Source organism: Trichechus manatus, unplaced genomic scaffold (assembly GCF_000243295.1).
Source record: "Trichechus manatus latirostris isolate Lorelei unplaced genomic scaffold, TriManLat1.0 scaffold00061, whole genome shotgun sequence".
NCBI lineage: Eukaryota > Metazoa > Chordata > Mammalia > Sirenia > Trichechidae > Trichechus > Trichechus manatus.
This window is the reverse complement of record NW_004443997.1, coordinates 3,848,094-3,874,738: the sequence shown is the minus strand read 5'-3', so window position 1 is coordinate 3,874,738 and position 26,645 is coordinate 3,848,094. Positions and strand designations below refer to the sequence as shown.

The 26,645-nt window shown below is 46.2% G+C and overlaps 1 protein-coding gene across 1 annotated transcript in view; it reads left to right on the top strand.

Annotated features, from left to right (window-relative positions):
* The window catches only part of ACACB (acetyl-CoA carboxylase beta), a 127,144-nt gene that overhangs the window by 73,660 nt on the left and 26,839 nt on the right, over positions 1-26,645 (top strand). Inside the window, exons 24-36 of the mRNA XM_004378989.2 lie at positions 4,344-4,457; positions 5,100-5,213; positions 5,841-5,930; positions 9,416-9,534; positions 14,326-14,463; positions 15,223-15,322; positions 15,395-15,502; positions 18,184-18,240; positions 18,485-18,526; positions 20,112-20,327; positions 22,702-22,857; positions 23,726-23,929; positions 25,217-25,372. Coding sequence (XP_004379046.1) covers positions 4,344-4,457; positions 5,100-5,213; positions 5,841-5,930; positions 9,416-9,534; positions 14,326-14,463; positions 15,223-15,322; positions 15,395-15,502; positions 18,184-18,240; positions 18,485-18,526; positions 20,112-20,327; positions 22,702-22,857; positions 23,726-23,929; positions 25,217-25,372 — 1,614 coding nt within the window. The remainder of the gene's footprint in view (positions 1-4,343; positions 4,458-5,099; positions 5,214-5,840; positions 5,931-9,415; positions 9,535-14,325; positions 14,464-15,222; positions 15,323-15,394; positions 15,503-18,183; positions 18,241-18,484; positions 18,527-20,111; positions 20,328-22,701; positions 22,858-23,725; positions 23,930-25,216; positions 25,373-26,645) is intronic.

Below are 26,645 nucleotides of genomic sequence, written 5' to 3'. Positions count from 1 at the left end.
AAAATCCAAAACATTGAAATATTACAAAGCATCTTTTCTGACCATAAAGCCATAAAAGTAGAAATCAACAACACAAAAAGCAAGGAAAAAAAAATCAAACACATGGAAACTGAACAACATCTTGCTCAAAAACTACTGGGTTATAGAAGAAATTAAGGATGGAATAAAGAAATCCATAGAATCAAGCAAGAATGAAAATACATCCTACCAGAACCTTTCGGAGACAGCAGAAGCAGTGCTCAGAGGTCAGTTTATAGCAATAAATGCACACATCAAAAAGAAAAAAGGGCCATAATCAAAACATTACCCCTACAACTGGAACAAGTAGAAAGAGAGCAGCAAAAGAAGCCCTCGGGTGCCAGAAGAAAGGAAATAATAAGAATTAGAGAAGAATTAAATGAAATAGAGAACAGAAAAACAATTGAAAGAGTTAACAAGTCCAAAAGCTGGTTCTTTGAAAAGATCAAAAAATTGATAGACCATTGGCCAAACTGACAAAAGAAAAACAGAACAGGAAGCAGATAACCCGTATAAGAAATGAGATGGGTGATATCACAACAGACCCAACTGAAATTAAAAGAATCATAACAGATTACTATGAAAAATTGTATCTAACAAATTTGAAAACCTAGAGGAAATGGACAAATTTCTGGAAACTCACTACCTACCTAAATTAACACAAACAGAGGTAGAACAACTAAATAAACCCATAACAAAATAAGAGATTGAAAAGCTTATTAAAAAACTGCCAACAAAAAAAAGCCCTGGCCCGGATGGCTTCACTGGAGAATTCTACCAAACTTTCAGAGAAGAGATAACACCACTTCTACTATTATATAATATTTGGCAGCCTTTTGTAGCTAAAGATTTTTTTCCTTAATATGGCCCCCAGTGACTGACTTGGAAAATGTAAGATCAGCAGATAGTAGGAGAGACTTGGGCTTGGGTTATAGCAAGCAAGTGGCTGGCAAACTTTTTCTGTAAAAGACCAGATAATAAATAAATATGTATAATATAAATATAAATAACTATTATTATAAATATAAAATGGCTTCTGGGCCATACGGCCTCTGCTCCTATTTAACTGTGCTGCAGTAGCACCAAAGGAGCTGTAGACAATATGTCAATGAATGAGCATGTCTGTGTGCCTATAAAGTTTTATTTACAAAAACAGGCAGTGAGCCGAGTTGGGGCCATAGGCTTATAGAAGACAAGTTAAATTCATAAATATTGATATTTTTATAAAGAATCATCTTTTAAATTTAGTTCAGTACTTAATTCCAGCTGCGCATGAGAATCACTTGGAGAGCCTTTATAAAATACAGATGCCCAGGCCCCACTCTTGGCCAATACAATCAAAGTTTTTGGGGTAGGGCCCAGACATTAGTATTTTTTGAAATTTCTCCTGTGGGAAATTTGAGCATAAATTGTATATTAGACGATATTAGTAGTTTAATGTTCAGTTTCTGTAGTTAGATGAGAGAGGTCCTTGTTCTCAAGGAGATATGTGCTGAAATAGCATGAAGGATCATGATGTCTGCAACTGACTTAAGAAATGAAAATCTGTGTGCACGTGTGTGTGTGTGTGTGTGTGTGTGTGTGTGTGCGTGTGCGCGCGCGCGCACGGTTACTAGAGATAACGCAAGTGTGGTGATGTGGTAAAAGTTTAACAGCTGGTGAATCGAGGTGTTATCAGTATAGGAGATTTCAGCCTGCTAATCTCCGATTTTTCTGTAGTTTGAAATTTTTCATAGTTAAACTTGGAGGGTGGGGGCTCCCCTAATGAATGCAGTGTGCAGCCGCTGAGGACTTATGCCCAAGGAGGTATTTACTCTTTGGGGAATGAATTCCTTTGCTAAAATAAAGTACCCTTTTCAAAATGTCTCCTTTTGATGGAGTTTTTTTTTAAAAAAGGTTATCTTGGGGGGTTTGCATTTTTGTAAAGCGAGGCACATCCGTGAAGTATTGCAGTCAGCTCCCCATTGCATGGCCAGCAGGTGGGGATGTGCTCATCTATCAGTCTTTGCGCGTGTTGGCTCTCTTTGGGGGCATGAAGTTAGTAAGAATCATGCCCACCAGAGGACTCCCTGGGCAAGGCAGACAGAATGACCCCAGATCAGAGAACCGGGACACTGGTTTGAGGCTTCTTGAGGGAAAGAGGCTAAAATGTCCCATCCACCGTGGTTTGGGATTGTACATGAGATTCATTATCCTTCTGATTCTGGCTCTCCTCGTTCCGTTTGTTGGCATGTGACAGTGTTTGGTACCTAGTAGTCTGTCAGCAAAGACTTGTTCATTGAATGATTACTTTGAAATGATTTTTTTGAGTCTTTAAGGGGGCTTAGTTTTTAAATGTGAATTCTCTGTTCATAGGGCTTTGTCATGGATTGAAATGTGTCCCCCCAAAATATGTGTCACCTTGGCTAGGCAATGATTCCCCGTATTGTGTGGTTGTCCTCCATTTTGGGATCTGATGCGATTATCCTATGTGTTGTAAATCCTAGCCTCTATGCCTGTGGTTATGATCCTGTTTGGGAGTGAGCTGTCCGGTATGTTAATGAGGCAGGACGCAATCTGTAGGAGTAGGTTGTATCTTGAGTAAATCTCTTGAGATATAAAAGAGAGAAGCAAGAAGAGAGGGGAGGGACCTCATACCACCAAGAAGGAAGTGCCAAGAGCAGAGTGTGTCCTTTGGACCAAGGGACTGTACGCTGAGAAGCTTCTAGACCAGGAGAAGATTGATGACAAGGACCTTCACCCAGAACCGAGAGAGAGAGAAGGCCTTCTCCAGGAGCTGACACCCTGAATTCAGATTTCTGGCCTCCTAGACTGTGTGAGAATAAATTTCTGTTTATTAAAGCCATCCATCTGTGGTATTTCTGTTATAGCAGCACTAGATAACTAAGATTGCTAGATAACTAAGACAGACTTAGTGACAAAGCAAAGAAAACAAAATGCTATACTGCTAACTAAAAAATATGAGATGAGATGGCTTCACATACATTCCCAAGAAAGAAAAATTGTATTTTGGTGGCACACACAGTTAAGCACTCGGCTGCTAACCAAAAGTTGGAGGTTGGAGTCCACCTAGAGCCACCTTGGAAGAAAGGTCTACTTCCGAAAGATGAACCAATGAAAACCCTATGGAACACAGTTCTACTCTGAGACACATGGGGTTGCCATGAGTCAGAACTGACAGCGACTGGTAACTGGTATTTAGAGTGCAGTGGCCAGATGAAAAAATCTTTGCACAAACTACTTTTGGCTCTTCAGCTCTCAGGGAACCACGAGTCTGGTGTGTTGGACAGCACCTGTGCTCCTTGCTGTCCTTGGCACCAGACCCCGGTGTAATGGCGGAGAGTAATGGCCACTACCATTTGATAATAGAAAGACAATCAGAATTTGGGAGGAATAGAAGATTTAGAATAACTTCTACGAGATTCCATCAGCTCTAACATGCTTGTGTGTTTGCATACATGTGTGAAATGCTATTACATTAAAATTTTTTTCTATTTATAAGAAGAATGTGTGCTCATTGTAGATAATTAGGAAAATGCAGAAACACTTGTAGAAGGAATGCCCTGCGGCCCCAGCATCTGGTGACTTCCTTTGAGAACAGTCACTGATGCAGGGGGTGGGGGCATGTTGCTCGGGCATCCGGTTTTCTAGCAGTGGTCACCTGTCTCCCTTGGCCTCTCCAGGCCTGGATGCTCCTCCTGGGAGCACCACTCAAGCCCCCATGTGGCCCTTACTCTTTGTTTGTGCCTAATTCCTTTTCCCCTCGTCCCTCTCCTCTGAAACAGTGGGCCCCTAAGGCAGGCAGCGGGAAAAGCACGAGAGGCTTTAGGGTCAGGATAAACCTGTGTTCTAATCCCGGCTCTGCTTTGCACATGCTTGATGGTCTTGGGGCAAGTCATACTGCCTCCCTGAGCCTCCGTTTCTTCATCTGTAAAATGGGAGTGATGAAAGTAACTCCTCGGGGGATTGGGAGTATTTGGGGAAATGTATGGAAAGGGTCTAGCTGCTTGCCTGGCACATAGTAAGCGCCTGATAATTGCCAGCTAGTGGTAGTGATACAGGCAGGGACTCAGTTGTATTTTTCTTCTCATGAGGCATTTAGGGCATGGTTTGGGGTGGATGAATGGGTGACTGAATGAATGGGACAGGGGATTCACAGTAGAAAGTGGTAAGGGTATATGTAGCAGGTCCTGCTGGGTATGTTCAGACAGCCGAGCAGTTGTTTGGTTTGCTGGGGCAGCCGCACCCCTGGCAGAGGGTGATCACTGGACATTTTCCCTTTGGCAGAAAAAGCCACTTAGGATTCCATTTTTGTCCCCTTGCAGGATGAACTCTGTAGTCCAGACCCTGCCCTGTCAGACGAGCTGACCTCCATCCTCAACGAGCTCACTCAGCTGAGCAAAAGCGAGCACTGCAAAGTGGCCCTCAGAGCCAGACAGGTAGGGACACGGGATGTGACCCCACTGTGTGCAGCTCTACTGTGTGCAGCCCCACCGTGCACGGCCCCGTCGTGGTGCAGCCCCACTGTGCACGGCCCCAGCATACACGGCCCTACCATATGCAGCCCCACTTTGCGTGGTCCCACCATGAGCAGCCCTACTGTGCGCAAGCCCATTGTACATGGTCCCACAATGTGCAGCCCAGTCATGCGCAAGCCCCACTTGTACATGGGCCTGCCATGTCTAGTCGCACTATGTGCAGTCCCACTGTGTGCAGCCCTACCATGCAGGGACCTACCATGTGCAGTTCCATTTTGCATGGCTCCACCATGAGCATCCCCACTGTGCACAAACCCATTGTGTGTGATCCCACTGTGCACAACCCCACATGAGCAGTCCCATTGTGCATGGCCCCACTGTGCAGCCCCACTATATGTGGCCCCACCATGTGCAGCCCCACACAGTACAGCCACTGTGCACAGCTGCACCGTGTATAGCTCCACTGTGTGTAGACCCACCATGCGCAGCCTCATCATCATCCGTGACCCTCTGCTACCAGCCCACATCTCATCTGCTAGGCTGGCCCTCAGCGCTCTCCTGAGAGGTTGGCTCACCCAGCCCCTCCGGCCTTCCCTGCTACAGGTCCTGATTGCCTCCCACCTCCCCTCCTATGAGCTGAGACACAACCAGGTGGAGTCCATTTTCCTGTCCGCCATTGACATGTACGGCCACCAGTTCTGCCCAGAAAACCTCAAGGTGAGGCCTTCTCCTTCCTTCCACCTTCTACTGTGGCCCGAGTGGGGGTCTCGGGGGAGGTGGGTGTTCATGTCCTCAAGGTGCTCTTGTGTCCTCCAGGTGGTCTTGTGTGGGGCACAGTCACAAACACAGGCAGTTCAGCCCGGTGGGCAAGGGCTGCCTGAGGGTGGGCATCAGGGGAAGAGGCTGCTGGAAAGGTGGCCTGGAGCTCAGTCTTGAAGGATGAGTGCTGTGTCAGGCAGTGGGGACATCCAGCAGGTGCAACTTGTAAAATCCAGGTGTGATCCAGTGTATTTGGAAGAGGCACAGTCACGTGGCGGAGTCCCAGGTTCATCTTTGCAGCTCGTTGCCCCACCCCCAACTCTGATGCTTATTTACAAACTCCCAGGTCCACCCCCAGTGTTTGACACTGGAAACCCTGCGTGAGTCATTGGAGGGGGGCCAGTGCTCTCCAATCTGTGGAACTAACCCCTAGAAGGAACCACGTGGCTCGGACACGGGCAGCGTTTAGTTATAGTAACACGGGGGCTTCTCCTCCTTGTTCCCACCCCTCCCACTCTTCTGACTGCTGGTTAAAACTTGTTGATGTTTCTTTTTTCCTTTTTCTTCCCTTTCCATTTCCTGCAGAAACTAATACTTTCAGAAACGACCATCTTTGATGTCCTGCCCGCTTTCTTCTATCACGCCAACAAAGTCGTTTGCATGGCATCTCTGGAGGTAAGGCCTTTATCAGAGCAATAACACTGAATGTGCCAGTCTTAGCTTTCCCTGCCCGCTCACCACACACCTGCTTCTGGGCCAAGTACCTTGCAAAGATTATCCTATGGTTCTCTCCATAAGGTAGGTACCGTTATTATCCCTGTTTTACAGAGGGGGAGCTGAGGCTCAGAGAGGCGAGTAACTTGCTCAGGGTCGCACAGCTAGGAAGTGGCAGAACCAGGATTCAAACTAGGTCTGCCTTACTCCAAAGGCCATGTTCATAACCACTGTGCTGTCTGGTCCATCATTCCCACCTGTCCCAGGCAGAGCATGCTGTCGTTGTCATTAGGTGCTGGTGCCATTGAGTCAATTCTGACTCATGGCGATCCCACGTGACAGAAAGTAGAAGTGCCCCATAGAGTTTCTAGGCTGTGGTCTTTATAGGAGCAGACTGCCAGGTTTTTCTCCCGCAGAGCCTCTGGATGGGTTCAAACAGCCAACCTTTCGGTTAACAACCAAGTGCTTAACCGTTGTGCTACCAGAGCTCCTTAAGCAGGGCATAGGTAAATGCTAACCCCAAGAGTCAGGTCTGAGGCCCCTTGTTCAAACTTTCAGAGTCACCTGCAGGCAATACTTTTTTTTTTGCTTAAAACCAAATGCATTATTATCTCAGTTTCCGTGGGTCAAGATTCTGGACACGGCTCAGTTGGTTCTCTGCTCAGGGTCTCACAAGACAGCAATCAAGGTGTCAGATGGGCTTTGTTCCTTTCTTGAGCTCGGGGCTGCCTTCCAAGCTCATGTGGTTGTTGGTGTATTCAGTTTCTTCCAGTTGTAGGCTGAGGGCCTCGTTTTTCCTGGCTGTCAGCTGGGCGCCCCTCTGTTCCCAGCGGTCTCCCGTAGTTCCTTGCTGTGTGGCCCTCTCATGGTGCATGCAGTACTTTTGAAAGACTTTTCTGCTTGGAATTACAAGAGCTGGAAGAAACCCAGGTGAGCCCTTAGGGTGACTGCCTGGTGTGACGGGGCGGAGAAGGGTGTGACTGGCAGCAAACCCCAATTAGAGCCAGGTCGCCTTGCTCCTGTACCAGGCTCCCTCCTTCCTTCCTGAGTTCAGGGCTGAGATATAGTGGCGGTGGCCCGTCTTTGTTTATTTTAGGAAACCGGTGTTTTTTATCTGCCTTTTCAGAATCTTATCAAGAAAATATGCGATAGCATCTTTTTTTCAACTTGACTCTTTCCTCTGGATCACTGTAGTCAAGGGTGGTTTCCCTCATTTCTTCACCCTCTGAACTCGCAGCCTCGGTCACCTGTGGCCACCACTTCCCCTTCTGCCTTCTTTTAGACCCTGAAGGTCACCTATCCTGACACTGGAAGGTCCACTGAACCTTCATGGAGACAGTTTGGGCTTGTGAGCTGGGTGGCACAAATGGTTAAGTGCTCAGCTATTAACTGAAAGGTTGGAGGTTTGAGTTCACCCAGAGGTGCCTCATAAGAAAGACCTGACGATCTACTTCCAAAATATCACAGCCATTGAAAACCCTGTGGAGCAGTTTTTTTTCAGCTTCTTACAAATTGTGCCTGCCTTTACCCAGCAGCACCCACTGAGGGCCAGCTGCGTGGGGTGAACTACACATATATGTTTGCCTCCATGGAGCTTACACTCTAATGAGGGCAACAAACCTTAATAAATTCAAATTCTGTAAGATTACTGACAGTGTGATAATCACCAGGAATAAGAGTATAATAAAAAGCCAAAAAGTTAGTATAGAAAAACAATGCCTTCCTACACTACCGGAGAATTCTTTCATTCTTAAAATGTGATTAGGCAGTGAGAAACTTATGAAAGCAGTTATTTTCCTGGGGAAGTCTATGTTAGTTCTTAAAGCATACGGTATTTTTATACTTCTTTTAATTGTACTTTAGATGAAAGTTTACAGAACAAACTATCTTCCCATTAAACAATTAGTACACGTATTGTGTTGTGACATTGGTTACCAACTCCACGACATGTTAACACTGTCCCTTCTCGACCTTGGGTTCCCCATTACCAGCTATCCTGTCCCCTCCTGCCTTCTAGTCCTTGTCCCCAGGCGGGTGTGCCCCTTTAGTCTCATTTTGTTTTATGGGCGTGTCTAATTTTTGGCTGAAGGGTGAACCTCAGGAGTGACTTCATTACTGAGCTAAAAGGGTGTCCGGGGGGCCATACTCTCAGGGTTTCTCCAGTCTCTGTCAGGCCAGTAAGTCTGGTCTTTTTTAATGAGTTAGAATTTTGTTCTACCTTTGTCACCAGCTCTATCCGGGACCCTCTATTTGATCCCTGTCAGAGCAGTCAGTGGTGGTAGGCAGGCACCATCTAGTTGTGCTGGACTCAGTCTGGTAGAGGCCATGATAGTTGTGGTCCATTAGTCCTCTGGACTAATCTTTCCTTTGTGTCTTTGGTTTTCTTCATTCTCCCTTGCTCCAGATGGGGTGAGGCCAGTAGAGTATCTCAGATGGCCACTCACAAGCTTTTAAGACCCCAGACGCTACTCACCAGCACACCAACCCAGGGACAAGAACTAGAACGCAGGAGGGGTCAGGAAAGCTGGTAATAGGGAGCCCAAGGTCGAGAAGGGAGAGTGTTGACATGTTGTGGGGTTGGTAACCAATGTCACAAAACAATATGTGTTCTAATTGTTTATTGAGAAGCTAGTTTGTTCTGTAAACCTTCATCTAAAGTATAATAATAAAAAAATAAAAATACTGTAAACCCAGATGCTACTCACCAAAGTAGAATGTAGATCATTTTGTTTGCAAACTATGTTATGCCAGTTGAGCTAGATGTTCCCCAAGACCATGGTCCCCACAGCTCTCAGCCCAGTAATTTGGTCCCTCAAGGAGTTTGGATGTGTCTGTGGTGCTTCCATGACCTTGCCTTGCACCAAGTTGTGCTGGCTTCCCCAGTGGAGCACAGTTTTACTCTGACACACATGGGGTTGCCATGAGTTGGAGTCAAATTGATGGCAACTTATTTTTTCTTCTTTTTATGGTGCTTTCAAGTTACAATAGCAAGAGTTGAGTAGTTTTGACAGAGTCCATATGGCCTGCAAAGCCTAAGCTATTTACTACCTGGTTTTACAGAAAATGGAAACTGTGGTGGCGTAGTGATTAAGAGCTACGGCTGCTAACCAAAAGGTCACGGTTCGAATCCACCAGGTGCTCCTTGGAAACCCTATAGGGCCGTTCTACTCTGTCCTGTAGGGTCACTATGAGTCAGAATCAACTTGATGGCAATGGGTTTGGTTTGAGTTTTTTTTACAGAAAAAGTTTCTATCAACCTCTCCTCTGGAGCTGAAGAAGTAGATTTTGTTTAACCATAATGTTCTGAAATGTGAGCGAATTTGCCCGTCGCTACTGTTTAGAGATCATTTAGAGATGACTTCTTGTACTCCTCCAGTCTAAGTTTTCTCAGGTTGTGAGGACGTCTTTCACGTCATCTGAGAATGTCCACTGTGCTTCTGCTTCAGGTGTATGTGCGGAGGGGCTACATCGCCTATGAGTTGAACAGCCTGCAGCACCGGCAGCTCCCCGATGGCACCTGCGTGGTGGAATTCCAGTTCATGCTGCCCTCCTCCCACCCAAACAGGTAGGCAGTGGGCACACCTGGGGACACCTGGAGTTCTCTCCTCCCTCACCTCTCTGGAAACCCTGGTGGCGTAGTGGTCAAGAGCTATGCCTGCTAACCAAAAGGCCGGCAGTTCAAATCCACCAGGCTCTCCTTGGAAACCCTATGGGGCAGTTCTACTCTGTCCTCTAGGGTCACTATGGGTCAGAGTTGACCCAACGGCAACAGGTTTTTTGGTTTTCTCACCTCTCTAGTCCTGACTCTGCAGGAACCAGCAAGTACTCCTGGGAACGATGGTGGAGGGACATCAGGGCCACCACTTCCCCACTGCTGCTTCTCCCCAAATCTCTGTTAGCTCATTTATAAAATGGAGGTAATCTAGTGCCTGCCTTGCAGACCCACGCTGTCCAATATGGTCGCCACTCCCCACGTGTGGCTATTCAAATGAACAACAGTGTATCCAAATTAAAATTCAGTCCTTCAGTCACACGAGCTGCATTTCAAGTATGCAGTGGCTCCATGTGGCTCGTGGCTACCATGTTGGACGGTGCAGATAGGAACATTTCTCTCATCCCAGAAAGATCTACTGGACGGTGCTGCACAGACCATTGTGAAGAGTAGATGAAATATGGCACAGACAGCATTTGGGGCAGTGCCCATTACGCGGAAAGTGCTCGATGAATATTAGCAATCACCATGGTTATTGTTAGTTATTGCTGCCTCGTGGCAGGCCCCTGGTCAGGTGCTTCCACTAAGTGCTTCCAGAAACACTTGATTTCATCCAGCCTTCACCATCTGTCTGCCAAAAATGTGTTCTCGTCCCCATTTTACAGATCAGGCACCCCGGGCGCTCACTTGCTTTAGCCCACGCTGCTTTTGTTGCTCATTGACACGAAGCTGGAAGTGAGCCCAGGCGGCCCCTCCCTTCCAAGTTCTTTCACAGCATTGAGCGGCCCTTGGCAGGGGGCTGCTGCAGGCTTGGGGGGCCACCTGCCCGTGTCCGTGCAGCTTAGCGGAGCCCTCGATGTTCTCAACTGAGGATGTCCGAGTGTGCCTGAGTAGCTCACGCACAGTTTCTTTTTTTAATTGTGGTAAAATAATCTGTAACATAAAATTTGCCATTTTAGCCATTTATAAGTGTACAGTTCAGTGACATTAATTACATTCATCATGCTGTGCAACCATCACCACTATCTATTTCCAAAACTTTTTCGTCACCCGCCCCCAGCAGAAACTCTGTCCCCCTTAAGCAGTAACAACCCATTGCCCACCAGCTCCTGGTAACCGCTCATCTCCTTTGATATCTATGCACATGCCTGTTCTGGATACTTCGTGTAAGTGGGATCATACGATACTTGTCACTTTGTGTCTGGGTTATTTCACTCAGCATAATCTTTTTAGGGTCCCTCCATATGACAGCATGTATCAGTGCTTCATTCCTTGTTATGGCTGAGTAATAGTCTATTGGGAGCCCTGGTGGCACAGTGGTTAAGCACTCAGCTGCTAATCGAAAGGTCGGTGGTTTGAAGCCACCAGCCGCTCTGCGGGAGAAAGATGTGGCGGTCTGCTTCCGTAAAGATTACAGCCTTGGAAACCCTCTGGGGCAGTTCTGTCTGTCCCGCGGGGTTGCTATGAGTCAGGATCGGCAATGGGGTTGATATTCCATTATGTAGATATACCACATCTTGTTTATCCATTCATCTGCTGATGAACATTTAGGTTGTGTCCACCTTGTGGCTATTGCGAACAGTGCTGCCGTGAACTCTGGTGTCCAGGTTCACCATCACTTTTTTTTGACTCATCTTATTTCAGGGCCCGAAGTGCCGTTCTGGTCAGGTGGAGTGCAATACCTTCTACTAAAGCAATTGTGTCTCCGGGGTCTGGAGGGTTCTCTTTCACTCTCCCGCCTCTGTAGTTCTGGTTCTCAAAGGCCTTGCTTGTGGCTACAACGGTCTCGTCCTGATTTGGGGGCTCTGCCGATCAGATCTTGTACCTACATGGGCAACAGGTTTCATGCTTTCTGAAACAGGGATTTCTCTGGTCGCTTGGGATTTTCAAAGAAATGTTTCACTTTCCTTTGGTTTTTAAGAAGAAAGATGCTGCCTTCTTAGTGGCTAAAGAGAAGAACTGCTTCCCTGTAAGGCTGCTCCTTTCGTAGTTGTAATTCATCTTTACCCTTCTTCTTCCCGGGAAAAAGGATTCGGACATTTTACCCAACTGAGAGAAAGGGAGACTGCCCGCAGCCAGAAACCATTCTGGGGGCTGTGGATGGTGGATGGTGGAGATCATCTGCCCCTAAGGAGGAAGTCCTTTCTCTCTTGGTTTCGTTGTCTCAGCTGGTAACCTGTTAGCAGGGAAGGCAGTTTGGTGAGGGTTGTGGGTCAGGTCTTGGTTCTTAGGAAGAAACTGCCGTGTATCCAGCTTATTTGTGGTGACCCCAGTATGCGCACAGGTCCCTGCATTGTTGACTCAGAGATTCCCTAGCTGGGCCTATGCTTTTTTTTTAAAACATAGATTTTTTTCTTTTTTTTTATCGTAGCGAGAATATACATCGCAAAGCATTTGCCGATTCAACAAGTGCTGCATGTACAATTCACTGTGATTATTACAGTCTTCTTATTGGGCAGCCGTTGTTCCTATCTTTTCCAAACTAAGCTCTAGGCCCTCGCTTTTGCTATCGGCTGGAGGTGCTGGGAGATCTGTCTGGGCCTGTGGCCCCAGAAGAGACCCTCCTTTGCAGCTGCCCCCCACCCAGCTCTGCGGGGCCTCCGGCTTATGCCTCAACACCTGCATTTGTGGAGTGGGCGCGTTGTGAATTAGTTGTTGGGGAGCAGAGAGTAGGTCAGACAAGGGTCAGTAGGCACGCCAGGCTGTGGCTTATGCAGGTAACACACTCCAGTGCCCTCGGGGGCTATGGACATCACCAGAAGTTGGGGAGCTACCTAGGTGGTGCAAACAGTTCATGTGCTTGGCTGCCGACCAAAAGGTTGGAGGTTCAGGTTCAGCCAGAGGCGCCTCAGAAGAAAGGCCTGGCAATCTACTTCTGAAAAAAATCAGCCATTTAGAACCCTATGGAGCACAGTTCCACTCATGGGGTCACCATGAGTTGGAGTGGACTCGGGGGTACCTGGTTACCAGTTAATTAAAATATATTAAATACTACAATTATATTACATTAAATTATATTTTAAAATGCTGCATGGACCAAACAAAACTGTCTGTGGATGGAATTCATGCAGCCCTGCCAGTGTGTAACCTCTGGATTTGGCTGCCAGGAGTCTGGTCAGCTCCAAGGGGTATGGTTAATGATTTCAGGGGTATATAACAGGAACACACACACACAAGCTCCACCTCACCTGTTGGGGGTCCCCAAGACCACCTCCTAGGTTCGATGATTCACTAAGGGGACTCACAGGATTCAACATACAGTTGTAGTCACAGCTATGATTTATTACAGTGAAAAGATACAAAGCAAAATCAGCAACTGGAAAAGGGGCATGGGGAGAAGTCTGGGGGAAACCAGGCACAAGCTTCCAGAGTCTTCTCCCAGGGAGCCACACAAACCAATTGCTGTCAAGCCAACACCAATTCATAGCAACACGATGTGTGTCAGAGTACAACTGTGCTCCATAGGGTTTGAATGGCTGATTTTTTGGAAGTAGATTGCCAGACCTTTCTTCCAAGGCACCTATGGGTGGACTCAAACTCAACCTTTTGGGTAGCAGCCAAGTGCATTAACCATTTGCACCACCCAGGGACTCCACCTTAATTCTTCCAGCTATAAGTTGTGACAATATGTGTGAAATGTCTACCAGCTTGTTAGAAACTTGGTATCCTGGGTTTTTATTGGGGGCTACTTCCTTAGGCACTCTCTGCCTAGCACATACCGAAATTCCAGACTCTCAGAAGGAAAGCAGGTGTTCAGCATATACCACACTGTTTATGCAAACAGTTTAGGCATAGTGAGACACGCTTACCAGTTCTAGAAATGGTGGTGTGGACCCTCTTGAATCCAAGTTCCCAGACACCATCCAAGGGCCGACCTTGCAAGCAGGCCTTTCTAATGGTCTCAGGCCTGCCGTGTCAACTCCTTTCTGTGCACCATCTGATAAACAACACCTCCTTCACCTGAGCCCTGGTGGTGCAGTGGTTAAGAGCTCGGCTGCTAACCAAAAGTTCAGTAGTTCGAATCCACCAGCCACTCGTTGGAAACCCTATGGAGGCTGTTCTACTCTGTGCTGTAGGTCGCTATGAGTTGGAATCGACTTGATGGCGACAGGTTTGGTTTGGTTTTTTCACCTGATTCCAGGGTCTGATTCCATCACCCCTCAGGTGACCCATGTGGATTTGCTCCTGATAACCAGTGACCCTCTACACTCTTAACAGGCTGCTGGTCTTTGGGCAGATTTAGTATCTGGTGCTGTCAGGAGAGGAGGTTTGCTGGAGGGGGAGGGAGCAGGGTGAGCAGAGGCCTGGGGTGTCTCTGGACCAAATTGGCGTTGGGTGTGTTCATTCTGTGTCTAAGTTCTCCACTTTGGATTTACGCTGGGACCATGTTGGGACTGGACTTGTATGCATGAATGCATCGTTCATTCATTCGTTCATTTGTTCATTCACTTACTGAGCTCTTACTCTATGCTGGGGTCCTGAACACTCGATGACTTCTCAGTCCCTGGCCCCAGTATCAGCCCCCACGTTAAGCCCTTGTTTCAGAAGGCTCTAATGCTGGCCCGGCTTGCCGAAGCTTCGGGGGCAGGACCTCAGGCTGGGTCTCTGTACAGCTGCTGCATCCCCCTTCTCGCTGCCCTGCAGGATGTCCATGCCCATCAGTGTCACCAACCCTGACCTGATGAGGCACAGCACGGAGCTCTTCATGGACAGCGGCTTCTCCCCGCTGTGCCAGCGGATGGGGGCCATGGTCGCCTTCCAGAGATTCGAGGATTTCATCAGGTACCCGGTGTGACAGAGGGGCTGGGCAAGCTTCCCCTGACCCTCCCTTTCCCTTGACATATGGGATGGAGGAGGCCCCACACATTACATGATTTCGTTGGTAATAACAGAACAATAATAGCATCATAGCCAAGAGCGTGGGCGTTCGCCTCAGCCCATCTGCATTTAAACCTTGGCTCTGCTGCTTCCTTATCACGAGACCCTGAGCAGATTATTTAACCTCTCTGTACCTCAGTTTCCTCATCTCTAAAATGGGGATAAGAGTAAGACCTACCCATAGGGTTGCCATGATAATTAGATAGTATACATGAAAGAGTATATGTGAAATGTAATTAATATGTCAATAACATACTCAGTAAGTGCTAGCGATCTGTGCTATTACTATTCCTGTCTTTTCAACCTGTCGCTTGGTTATCCTGTTGGATCTTCACCACGGCCTTATGAGCTTTGACTCGAGGTGAGGTGACGTTTCCTAGAATCTCACAGTCACTGAAAGGGGGAGCTGAGAGTTGAACTCAAGCCTAGCTGACACCCCACAGTATTGGGGATCCTCCCCTTTAATCATGATCACAGACCACATAGGTCCATTCTTCCATTTGGGGGAAGAACCCATCAGGCGTGCCTTTTGCCTCATCAAGGAACCGATGAGGTCTGCACAGGATGGGTGAGATCAGAGAGTAAAGAAGGCAGGCCCACCTCTCCCATCTGCCTAGCAAGGGACCACGGCCCGCAACTTTCCCCTCTGCCCCTCCCCCCCAGGAACTTTGATGAAGTGATCTCCTGCTTCGCCAATGTGCCCAAGGACATCCCCCTCTTCAGCAAGGCCCAAACCTCCCTGTACTCGGACGATGATGGCAAGGTACCAAGGGCTCAGGAGGGGGTGGTGGGGCTGTGGGCTGGCCACCACCGAGCACGTGTTTTCCCCTCTCAGAGCACCAGGGAAGAGCCCATCCATATCCTGAACGTGGCCCTCCAGTCTGCAGACCACCTGGAGGACGAGGAGCTGGTGCCGATCTTCCGGACGTTTGTGCAGTCCAAGGTGCTTCGGTATAGCTGGGATTTGTGGGGGCCGTGGGCGGCCCGTGGAGGAGGCGGAGCGTGTGGTCTTGGCCAGGCGCCTGAGGGGTGTGGGGAGGCCATGCTGCTGAGTGCTTCAGAGATGCAGGCCTGGCTTCCCGTCCTGGCTCTGCTTCCCTCATTGCCGGCAAACTTGGCGGCAGTGGCTGACCGGCAGAGGCTCGGTTTCCTCATGTGCAACATGGGGACAGCATTTCTCTTTGCCAGGGTGTTGCAATGATGGTGGGAAGGGGAGATATTTTCATTGGAGTAACTCAGAAGCCCACAGTGTTAAAATGGCCAATTAAATTGACAACCGTGTATGCAAAAAACAGTGGGTTACTTTTTCAGAATTCTTCTGTAAGCATGTGGTGGTCTTTTCTAGCATATGTTCTCAGTTGGTGGTGGGGACGGCTATTATGTACCTGCAGGGACCTCAGCGGCAAACAAATGTGGAGCAGCTAGGCAAGCGGGGTCGTAGAAATAGAATGAGATCGTATTCACACGCACATACACACACACTCACGCATGTGTATGTATACACACGTTCACACACATACACATTCACAGTCACTCACATTTAGACACATGTACACATTCACACATATATACATATATACATTAACACACATTTACACTGTGTACACATTCACACACATACACATTCACAAATACACACATCTACACATACATTCACAAATGTATACATATGCACACACTCACATATACACATTCACACATACATATACACATTTACACATATGTACACACATTCACACTCTCACATCTACACATACATACACATTTACACATGTAAACACGTTTACACACACATTACACACATGTATGCACATTCACACACACATTTACACATGTAAACATTTACACACTCACATACATACGTATGCACGTTCACACATGCATACACACATTCTTATACAACACACATTCCCCCCCAGGTGAGAACCAGTTATCAGGCTCTCAATAACCAGGTTGATTTCCACGGGGATCCTCTTCGTATTGCGGTTTGTCCTCTCACTTCCCAGCCGGCCTTCGCTAAAGCGTTCTTCTACCTGCATGATTTTACCTCTTTCTGAAAAGGGCTAAGAAGATTTCTTTCCCCTAATGATTTCCCTCCCCATAGTGACAAAGCCGACAATGACCTTAGTTTCTTGTCTTCTGGGTGTTTTCCTTCTCCATAAAAGTATATAGAATAGTTCATTTGGGGAGCAACTAAAACCGGTTTTGTCCTTCCTTCGGGTCAGTTTTTTTATTGCTGTCTAATGTACAGAGAAACGCACAAGTCATATATGTATAGCTGGATGCATTTCCACAGTGAATGCACAAGCGTAACCAGCATTTGATCAAGACGTGGACCATCCCCAGCCCCCTGGAAGCCCCTCATGCCTTCTCCTGTCACTGCCTCCCTAAAGATAGCTGATCACTGTGCTGACTTCTAAGTGTAGATTCGTTGGTCTGTTCTTGAATGTTATGTAAATGAAAGCATACAGTTTGTATTCTTTCATGTGGGACTTTTTTTGCTCAAGTTATGCTTTTTTTTTAAAAATTGTGGTAATATAACAATTGTGTTAATAAAATATAATTAATTGTTTAATACAATAATTTAATTGTTATATAACAAAAATTGTCATTGCAACATTTTTTACACGTACAATCCAGTGACATTAATCACTTTCATCATGTTGTGCGAACATCACCACTATCCATTTCCAAACGTTTCCATCACCCTTCGCAGAAGCTCAGCGCCCTCCCACAGCAAGTAATGAGTCCCTCGTTCCCCTTCTCTCCCTTTCCTGGTACCACTAATAAACTTTGGTCTCTATACATTTGCCTACTCTAGATAGTTCGTATAAGTGGGAACATACACTATTTGTCCTTTTGTGACCAACTTATTTCATTCAGCATAATGATTTCAAGGTTCATCCATATTGTCGCATGTATCAGGACTCCATCTCTCTTTACAGCTGAGTAATATTCCGTTGTATGTATGTGCCCGATTTTGTTTATCCATTCATCTTTAACTTGTCTTTTTGTATCACAGCTCTTTTGATGTGTAGTTCACATGCCTTGCAGTTCACCTACGCTGAACAGTAATACACTTCAGTGGTTTTAGGTATAATCATAGAGTTGTGCCGCCATCAGCACAGTTCACTTTAGAACATTCTCATCACCCTAAAAAGAAACCCTATACCCATTGGCAGTCACTCGCTATTTTCTCCCCAACACCCTCCTCCCCCAAGCCCTGTTGTTGTTAGGTGCCGTTGAGTCGGTTTCAACTCATTGGGACCCCATGTGACAGAGTAGAACCTTCCCATAGGGTTTGCTAGGCTGTCATCTTTACGGCTGCTGGGTAGGTTTGAACCATCAACCTTTTTTTTGGTAGCAGCTGAGCACTTATCTGTTGCGCCACCAGGGCTCCTTCCCCCAGCCCTAGGCAACCGCTAATCTACTTTCTGTGTGTATAGATTTGCCTACTCTGGACATTTTCTCTAAATGGAATTAGACAACATGTGGTCCTTCATGGCTGGCTTCTTTTACTTAGAATAATGTTTCCAGGGTTCACCCATGTTGTAGCATGTATCAGAGCTTTATTCCTTTTTATGGCTGAATAATATTCCGTTGTGTCTTTGGTTTTTAATGCAGAGAAATATCCTTGTGGATTATGGACTCCGAAGAATCACATTCCTGATTGCCCAAAAGGTCAGTCCAATTCTCAGTTCACCTATCTAAGTCTTTTCCCTTCTCCAAGACCCAGTCCCATTTATGTGACTTTTATCCTGCAAATTAGGGTGGAAGAAATCAATCACTAGAAAGGAGAAGGCTTTCCAAATGATTCATTCTAGAAGCGGACTGGGTTATCATCAAAAAATACAAAATAAGTGTGCGAATTTTTAAATGAGCCTTGCTTGACTTAATTGTCTTTCGTGTGGGTTTCTTTTTGCAGAAAGAATTTCCCAAGTTTTTCACATTCAGAGCAAGAGACAAGGTATGACCAAAAGCAATGTTTTTTTCTGTTCCTGGAATCTTTGATATTCGTGAAGAATATGGCCGCCAGCCCTTGAGATACCCATGATTCTAGAACATGACAGCTGTTATGTAGACTCTGCCTTCCTCTGGGATTGTATTTCCAAAAACCAAACAAACCAAACCTGTTGCTGTCGAGTCGATTCCGACTCATAGCAACCCTACAGGACAGAGTAGAACTGCCCCATAGGGTTTCTAAGGAGCAGCTGGTGGATTTGAACTGCCAGCCTTTTGGTTAGCAGCAAGCTCTTAACCACTGAGCCACCAGCCCTCCATTTCCAACAAGAACCCTGTGTTTTCTGTGCAGAACTCACATCTTAAGTCTCCTACCCTTCCAGCTTTCCCTATAGGATTCTCTCTCACTTGGATAATTTTTGTACTTGCTGGTATGTTCAGTAAGACAGTTTTACTAATCTCAGTTTTTTTTCCCTAAAAGAGAGGTTGGCAAACTGGCCTGCAGGATGTTATTGTAAATGGTTTTATTGATACACAGCCACGCTTTTAAGCATTTATTTACTTTGAGAAAAGGTTTGCTGACCTCTATTCCAGAGCAGGTGGGCTTGTTCCCGACACAGGCCCATAACTCATCCAATTTCAGTATTTTAGATTTTACTTGATCCAAAGGCTCACCTTTTCTAGATAAGCACCATCCCTTCTTTAGAGTCTTCATTCTCTCTTCGTTTTGGTCTCCAGCACTATTGTTTGCTCCCTTTTAGTGGCCATTTTTCACAAAGCAACTAGGTGTTAGTGACTTCTGAAGGATGGCTGTGTGCTGTCTGTGCGGCAGATGCTGGGGACAAGCTAGACTCGCCGTGAGCTCAGAGGTGTGGCAGCACTCCTGTCTTACGACACACAGCCCTCCTCTGGGCCTTGGCAAAATCCCGATGCCTTGAGCCCTCAGGGTTGCTCACCATAAAGTTATACCATGAACACTGAATTCATGAACACTGGGCGGCTAGGGGACAGGGCGTGGGCAAGCAGGTGCACAGCCCTGATGGCAAATTCTGTGTGTGTCTCTGTGTGTATGTCTTTGTGTCTGTATCTGTGTGTGTTTCTGTGTGTCTGTGTTGTGTGCGTGTGTCTCTGTGTGTGTCTGCGTCTGGTCTGTATGTGTCTGTGATTATGTATCTCTGTCACTGTGTCTGTTTGTCTGTGTGTGTCCGTGTCTCTGTATGTGTCTGGTGTATACATGCCTGTGTTTCTGTGTGTCTCTGTGTCTCTCTCTCTCTCTGTGAATCTGTGTTTGTGTGTGTGCCTCTGTGCCTTTGTGTATGTGTGTGTGTGTCTGTATGTCTCTTTGTGTCTATGTCTGTGTGTCTCTGTGTGTGGTCTCTGTATGTCTGTGTGTGTATGTCTGTGTATCTGTGTGTGTGGTCTCTGTGTGTGTATGTCTGTATGTGTGTTTGTGTGTGTCTGTGTGTATCTGTGTGTGGTCTCTGTGTCTGTGTGTATCTGTGTGTGATCTCTGTGTGTCTTTGTGTATCTGTGTGTGTCTGCGTGTGGTCTCTGTGTATCTGTGTGTGTCTTTTCCCTCTGGCGGCCTGCAGTTTGCGGAAGACCGCATTTACCGTCACCTGGAGCCCGCGCTGGCCTTCCAGCTGGAGCTCAGCCGGATGCGAAACTTCGACCTGACCGCCGTGCCCTCTGCCAACCACAAGATGCACCTTTACCTGGGCGCAGCCAAGGTGAAAGAAGGTGCGGAAGTGACGGACCACAGGTTCTTCATCCGGGCCATCATCAGGCACTCGGACCTGATTACAAAGGTAAGTGTCGCGGGCCGTTTCTCCCTCAGAGCTCGTCCCTTGTGCCCTGGCCTTTCATTCACTGAGTGCCTGCTCTGTGCAGGGCCCTGGGCTGGCCACTGGGGACAGGAGGGCGCACTGTACCCAGGAGGCCACCTCTGTGATGCCCAGTCTGGGGGAAGATGGAGAGGGAGTGGCCAATGATTGTGTCCCGGGCTGGTGACACGTGGATCAGTTTCTCGTGTTACATGGATTTCTCTGTGATAGGAGGATTTAAGGATAGAAAAGTACTGGCTTGTTAAGGACTGACTGAGTGAATGAGTGATCGTTTTCCATTATTTCTTGCGTTTGTAAAAGTAACCCCTGTTTTTATTATGAAATTTCAAACAGCTTCAACAATTTTTCACTGTTTATTGCATTTGTAATCTGTGATGATATCATGAAACTCAAACAAATTTTCAGTTGAAAATTTCAAACTGAGCGTGATTTTCAAAAATCAAGTAAAAGAACCCAGAATCTTGCCACCCAGAGGTCAGCCCTATTGGCAACCCCCTCTAGACGTAACTCCATATTTAGAGTTGTGGGTACAACGTTCCAGACGGGAGCTCAGGGGCCAGATCATTTGCAGACTGCTGATTTCTACTAGACTGTCCTTTAGGTTTCTTGTCATGTGGGTGAGTAGTGATCCACAGTATCCTTTTGGGTATCTGTGTGATACTTCCTTTCGTGTATGTCCTGTGGGCATGTAATTTTTTAGGTAATTTTCTTTTATAGTGGACTTTTTTTAGAGCAATTTTAGGTTTACAAAGTACAGCATCCCCATGTGCTCCCTTCCCCGCACGCTGGCTCTCCCCTCGTTAGCAGCTTGCCTTCGATTTCTCACGGCACATGTGCGGGCATCTCAGCAGCTCCTGCAGCAGCGCCGCCCAGTGGAACTTTCTGTGAGGGCAGAAATGTTCTGTGTGTGCACCACTAAGCCACGTGTGGTTATTATTATTATTTTTTGGTAATATTTAATTGTGTTTTCAATGAAAGTTTACACAGCAGATTAGGTTCCCATTTGACAATTTCTACAAAATTGTTAAGTGACATTAGTTACATTTTTTACAACCTGTCAGCCTTCTCTTTAATTGCGTTCTGGTTGTTCCGTTTCCAGTGCTCTAGTTTCCCTGCCCCCTTGTCTTCTCATCTTTGCTTTACAGTAATTGTTGACCTTTGGTCTCATAGAGATGATTTTTTAATGGAGCACCATACTCACGGATAACACCCGTTATTTTGTGTGCCAATCTGTTATTTCGCTAAAAGGTGACCTCAGGGGATAGTTTCGGTTCAAGATTTAAAGAGTATCTCCAGGCAGTAGTCACAGGGGGTCCTCTAGTCCCGACTGGTCCAGTAAGTCTGGACTTTTTAAGAATTTGAGTCCTGTTCCATGCTTTTCTTCCATTCTATCAGGGTCCACCTATTGTGGCCCTGATCAGAATGGTCGGTAGCAGTAGACGGGCACCATCTAGTTGTTCCGGTCCACATGTGGTTGTTGAACACTTCAAGTATGGCTAGTGTGCCTAAGTGACCGACATTCTAATTTGATTAATTTTTTAATACAATTTATTTTTTAGAGCAGTTTTAGGATTATAGAAAGGTGGTGGAGAAAGTACAGAGAGCCCCCATGTGATTCCTTTCTCCCAAACCCCCTAAACTGTTTCTCCTGTTATTAACAGCTTGCATTCCTGTGGTATGTTGTTGCAGTTGATCAACTAATATTGATACGTTATGAACCAGAGTCCATAGTTTACATGAGGACTCACTCCTGGTGTTATGTAGTCAGTCCTGTGGGTTTGTTTGTTCATTGTGGTGAGTATATATATTGTCAAAAATTCGCCATTTCAACATTTTCACACGTACAATTACTTTCATCGTGTTGTTCAACTATCACCACTATCTGTTTCAAAATTTTTCATCACTCTTAACAGAAGCTCAGTGCCCCCCAAGCAATGACTCCCTTTTTCCCCAACCCTCCCACCCCTGGTAACCACTGATAGACCCTGGTCTGTACACACATGCCTATTCTAGATATCTCATATACAATATTTGTCCAGTCCTGTGGGTTTTGACAGATGCATAATGTCTGTGTCCACCATTACAGTATCATACAGGATAGTTTCACTGCCCTAAAATATATAATTTTTTTTTCCCACTAATCCCCCATTGATGGATGTTAAGTGAGTCTCAGTCTTTTGCTCCCTCAAACAACCAGACAGCCTTCTGCGTACCTTCATCTCTGCAAGCCGGGCTCTGTGGGTCTCGCTTGGCACACTTTTTGGAGGAGAGGAATGTTTTCCTCCCACTCTGCCTGTCTGAGGCCTCTGCCTCAGTGGCCACCCCCCTTCCTTGGCAGGAAGCGTCCTTCGAGTACCTGCAGAACGAGGGCGAGCGGCTGCTCCTGGAAGCCATGGACGAGCTGGAGGTGGCATTCAACAACACCAGCGTGCACACGGACTGCAACCACATCTTCCTCAACTTCGTGCCCACCGTCATCATGGACCCCTGCAAGGTCCTGCCTCCGGGGGATCTCACTGGGCTCTGGGCTAAGCCTTGCTGGGACCGATGGCTCTTCATGCCACGCGGGGCTGGGGTGTTGTCTCCTGGCACTCGAGACCTGAGTTCTAGGATGAACATGTGCGTGTTTGAACCTCAGTTGCTGAGGGAGGAGAATGAGCCTCCTGTCATTCAATTCTAGAGCCATATTTTAGCCACAACCCTTAACACTTGACCTGTTTTGATGGCCACCCTTCCATGGGCATGGTTCACTTTGAGGACAACACGGATACCAACAATGTCTTGCAAAATGAAATGTTGTCCTTTTCCTGGTTCCAGGCTCCGCTGGGGTTTTGCATGTGGGCAGGATAGGGAGTGAGAACCTGAGGTTTGCGGTTGAGCTGTTTGCTGTAGATTGGTTCTTCGTGGGCTGGCGGAGTTCTTTTACGGTGGTGATTCTGGGATGAAATAAGTCCTGGTACATCAGCATGGCACCTGCGAGGTGCAGAGGGTCCATGCAGATGCCACAACTCCACCAGTCTGCATGATTCCAGAAACAAAAATAATGCATAGGCTTGGGATGCCTGAGGGGGAGAAAGCTGGTGTGACATAGGAGAACTAGCTCTGTCCCTTACCAGCCTCAGTTTCCTCATTGTGAATGGGAGATCTGAATGCCAGCCTCTCTGGGTAATTATGAGGATGAAATGAGATAATGAACTTCAAATGCTTAGCACGCTGCCTTTGGTTGTTATTAGCTAATTGTTGGATACATGCTATGCCTCAGGCATTCTACATTCCCATCATCCTGTTATAATTAGCGCTAGAACTATTACAAGTGTGCATGGAATGGGCTCTGATATTGGAACTCCTGTGATCTGGGACAGATTGAGGAGTCGGTGCGCTCCATGGTCATGCGCTATGGCAGCCGGTTGTGGAAACTCCGAGTGCTACAGGCTGAGGTCAAGATCAACATCCGCCAGACCACCACCGGCGTGGCCTTTCCCATCCGCCTGTTCATCACCAACGAGTCGGGCTACTACCTGGACATCAGCCTCTACAGAGAAGTGACCGACTCCAGATCCGGAAACGTACGGCTGGGCTGGGCCATGAATGTTTTAATCAAAGCAGAGGCAGGCCACTTGGAAGATTGAGATATAGATTCAAACAATACTCAGTGGCTGTCTGGCTTTGCCATGCTGGGCTCGGGTAGCTCCTGAATTTTAGGATAAACGTGTTAGTTTCTGGATCCCAGTTGGTCAAGAAAGGAGAATGAATCCTTCAAGGTTTAATCAATTCTAGAACCATATTTGAGATAAGAAAAGAAGGCCTGGTGGCTCAGTGATTAAAACATTCGGCTGCTAACTGAAAGGTCAGCGGTTTGAACCCACCAGCCGCTTCACAGGAGACAGATGTACCAGTCTGCTTCCCTAAAGATTAGTGCTTTGGAAACCCTATGGGACAGTTCTGCTTTGTCCTGTAGGGTTGCTGTGAGTTGGAATTCATTCGACGGCAACAAGTTTGGTTTATTTGGGATAAGACATGGAATACCAGGGTTGCTTATAATACAGTCTCCAGATTGGTTCACATAGGAAAATAGATGTTTTCCCCAACCATGTTTTAGAACAAACTTTTGTAAAGTGAATCAAATATCTTATTGACTGTCGTTTTATAAATACGTAAGTACATATATATGTACACCAAACCCATTGCTGTGGAGTCGATTCTGACTCATAGTGACCCTATAGGGCAGAGTAGAACTGCCCCATAGTGTTTCCAAGGAGCGGCTGGTGGAGTTCAACAGCTGACCTTTTGCTTAGCAGCCAAGCTCTTAATTACTGTGCCACCAGGGCTCCGTATATATATATATATTTTAATTTTTAATTTTGAACTAATTTAAGACTCCCAAGAAGTTGCAGAAATAGAGGGAAAAAAAAAAAAAAGTACAGGAAGTTCCCACATACCCTTCACCCAGCTTCCCCCGATGGTAACATCTTATAAAACCAAGTACATTGTCAAAACCAGAACGTTGACATCGGTACACTACTATTAAGTTAAATACAAACCTTATTCAGATTTTGCCAGTTTTTATATGCACTCTTGTTTTTTTGCTTTTCTGTGTGTAATACTATGACTGTTATCTTTTTGGAGCTGTGTTTTCATATCCCCCACTGCACCTCCTTGCTCTGATTGCCCTGTGGCAGAGAGGAAAGTATTAGCTATCGTAAGCACTCTCTCCATTATATGACGTAACATGCTTTACTTCCCCCATTGCGTTTTCACTGAGGACCAGGTGGATATAAATGGGGAAGGGGCATGGTTGTGGGATACATGGCGACTGACCTCTCTCACCCTGTCTGTCTTTCTTTCTGATCCAGATCCTGTTTCATTCCTTTGGCAACAAACAAGGGCCCCAGCACGGGATGCTGATCAACACGCCCTACGTAACCAAGGACCTGCTGCAGGCCAAACGATTCCAGGCCCAGTCCCTGGGAACCACTTACGTGTACGACTTTCCAGAAATGTTTAGGCAGGCAAGTCCTGCGGCTCAGACGCGGCACCACACCCAAGTCCCCCAAGCAGACCCCGTCAGTACCAAGCCCCTCGTCCTTAGGAACTTTTCCAAAGACCCCCATCCAAAGAACAAGGTCTTCATGAAGAAAAAGAAATTAACATTGAGAATGACTTAGTAGAATTTTTTTCTAAAATAAATCTGATTTTATCCTAATGATAAAAGTGATATAATGTAGAAACTTTGAAAAATAAAGGAGAGTAGGAAGAAGGAGAAAGTGAGTCCCAATTCCATGTCCTAAAGACAAATTGCTGCATTTTGGTTTATTTCCTTCTGGTCTTGTTAATGTTCGTTTATGAAGTCCCTGCTACTTCCCAGGTACCATTCTAGGGATAGATATAGCATGAAGAGAAGGATGGGGCCACTGCCTTTGAGGAAGTTTTAGGCTATTTTTAAAAAGTAATGATTTTCTATGATTTTTTGATTATTAAAATGTACAATGGAAAATACAGAAAAGTAGGAATAAGAAAATAAAATGCCACCCACATGTAATTTACCCAGCAGTGATGACTGCAATAACATTTTTTAAACATAATATTTTATTGTGTTTTTGGCAAAGGTTTACACAGCAGTTTAGGTTCCCATTCAGCAATTTCTGCACAAATTGTTCAGTGACATTGGTTACACTCCACAGTGCGTGAACATTCTCATTATTTCTGTTCTGGTTATTCCGTTTTCATTAATCTAGTTTCCCTACCCTCTTGTGTTCTCATCTTTGTTTTAAAGTAATTGCTGACCGTTTGGCCTTATGTAGGTGTTTTTTTTAAAGGAGCACTTACGGGTGATATTCTTTATTTTGTGAGCCAATCTGTTATTTAGCTACAAGGTGACCTTGGGTTAGTTTCGGTTCCAGGTTTTTGAAGAGTATCTCAGGGCAATAGTAACAGTCACATTTTAATGCATTTCCTTTAAGTGTTTTTTCTATGCCTTTCTTTTTTTACATAGTACAACCTTTAAAGGAGACTGAATATGCTGCCGTTGGTGATGGGGATGGCTCTTTGAATCCCCTGCACTGGCTTGTGAAGGACATTCATGAAACAAACAAGGGTCTGGACTTTCCCCTGTAGGCAGCAAAGTATCACATTGCTTCAGGCATAGGAGACACAGAATCGTAGGAAAATCTTCTATTTAGAGTCACTCAGGCCAGGGTTTGAACTCTGGGTCTGTCCCTTGCTTCCTATGTGTCCCTGGTCAAGTGCCTTCACCTCTCTGGGCCTCAGTTTCCTCCTCTGTAA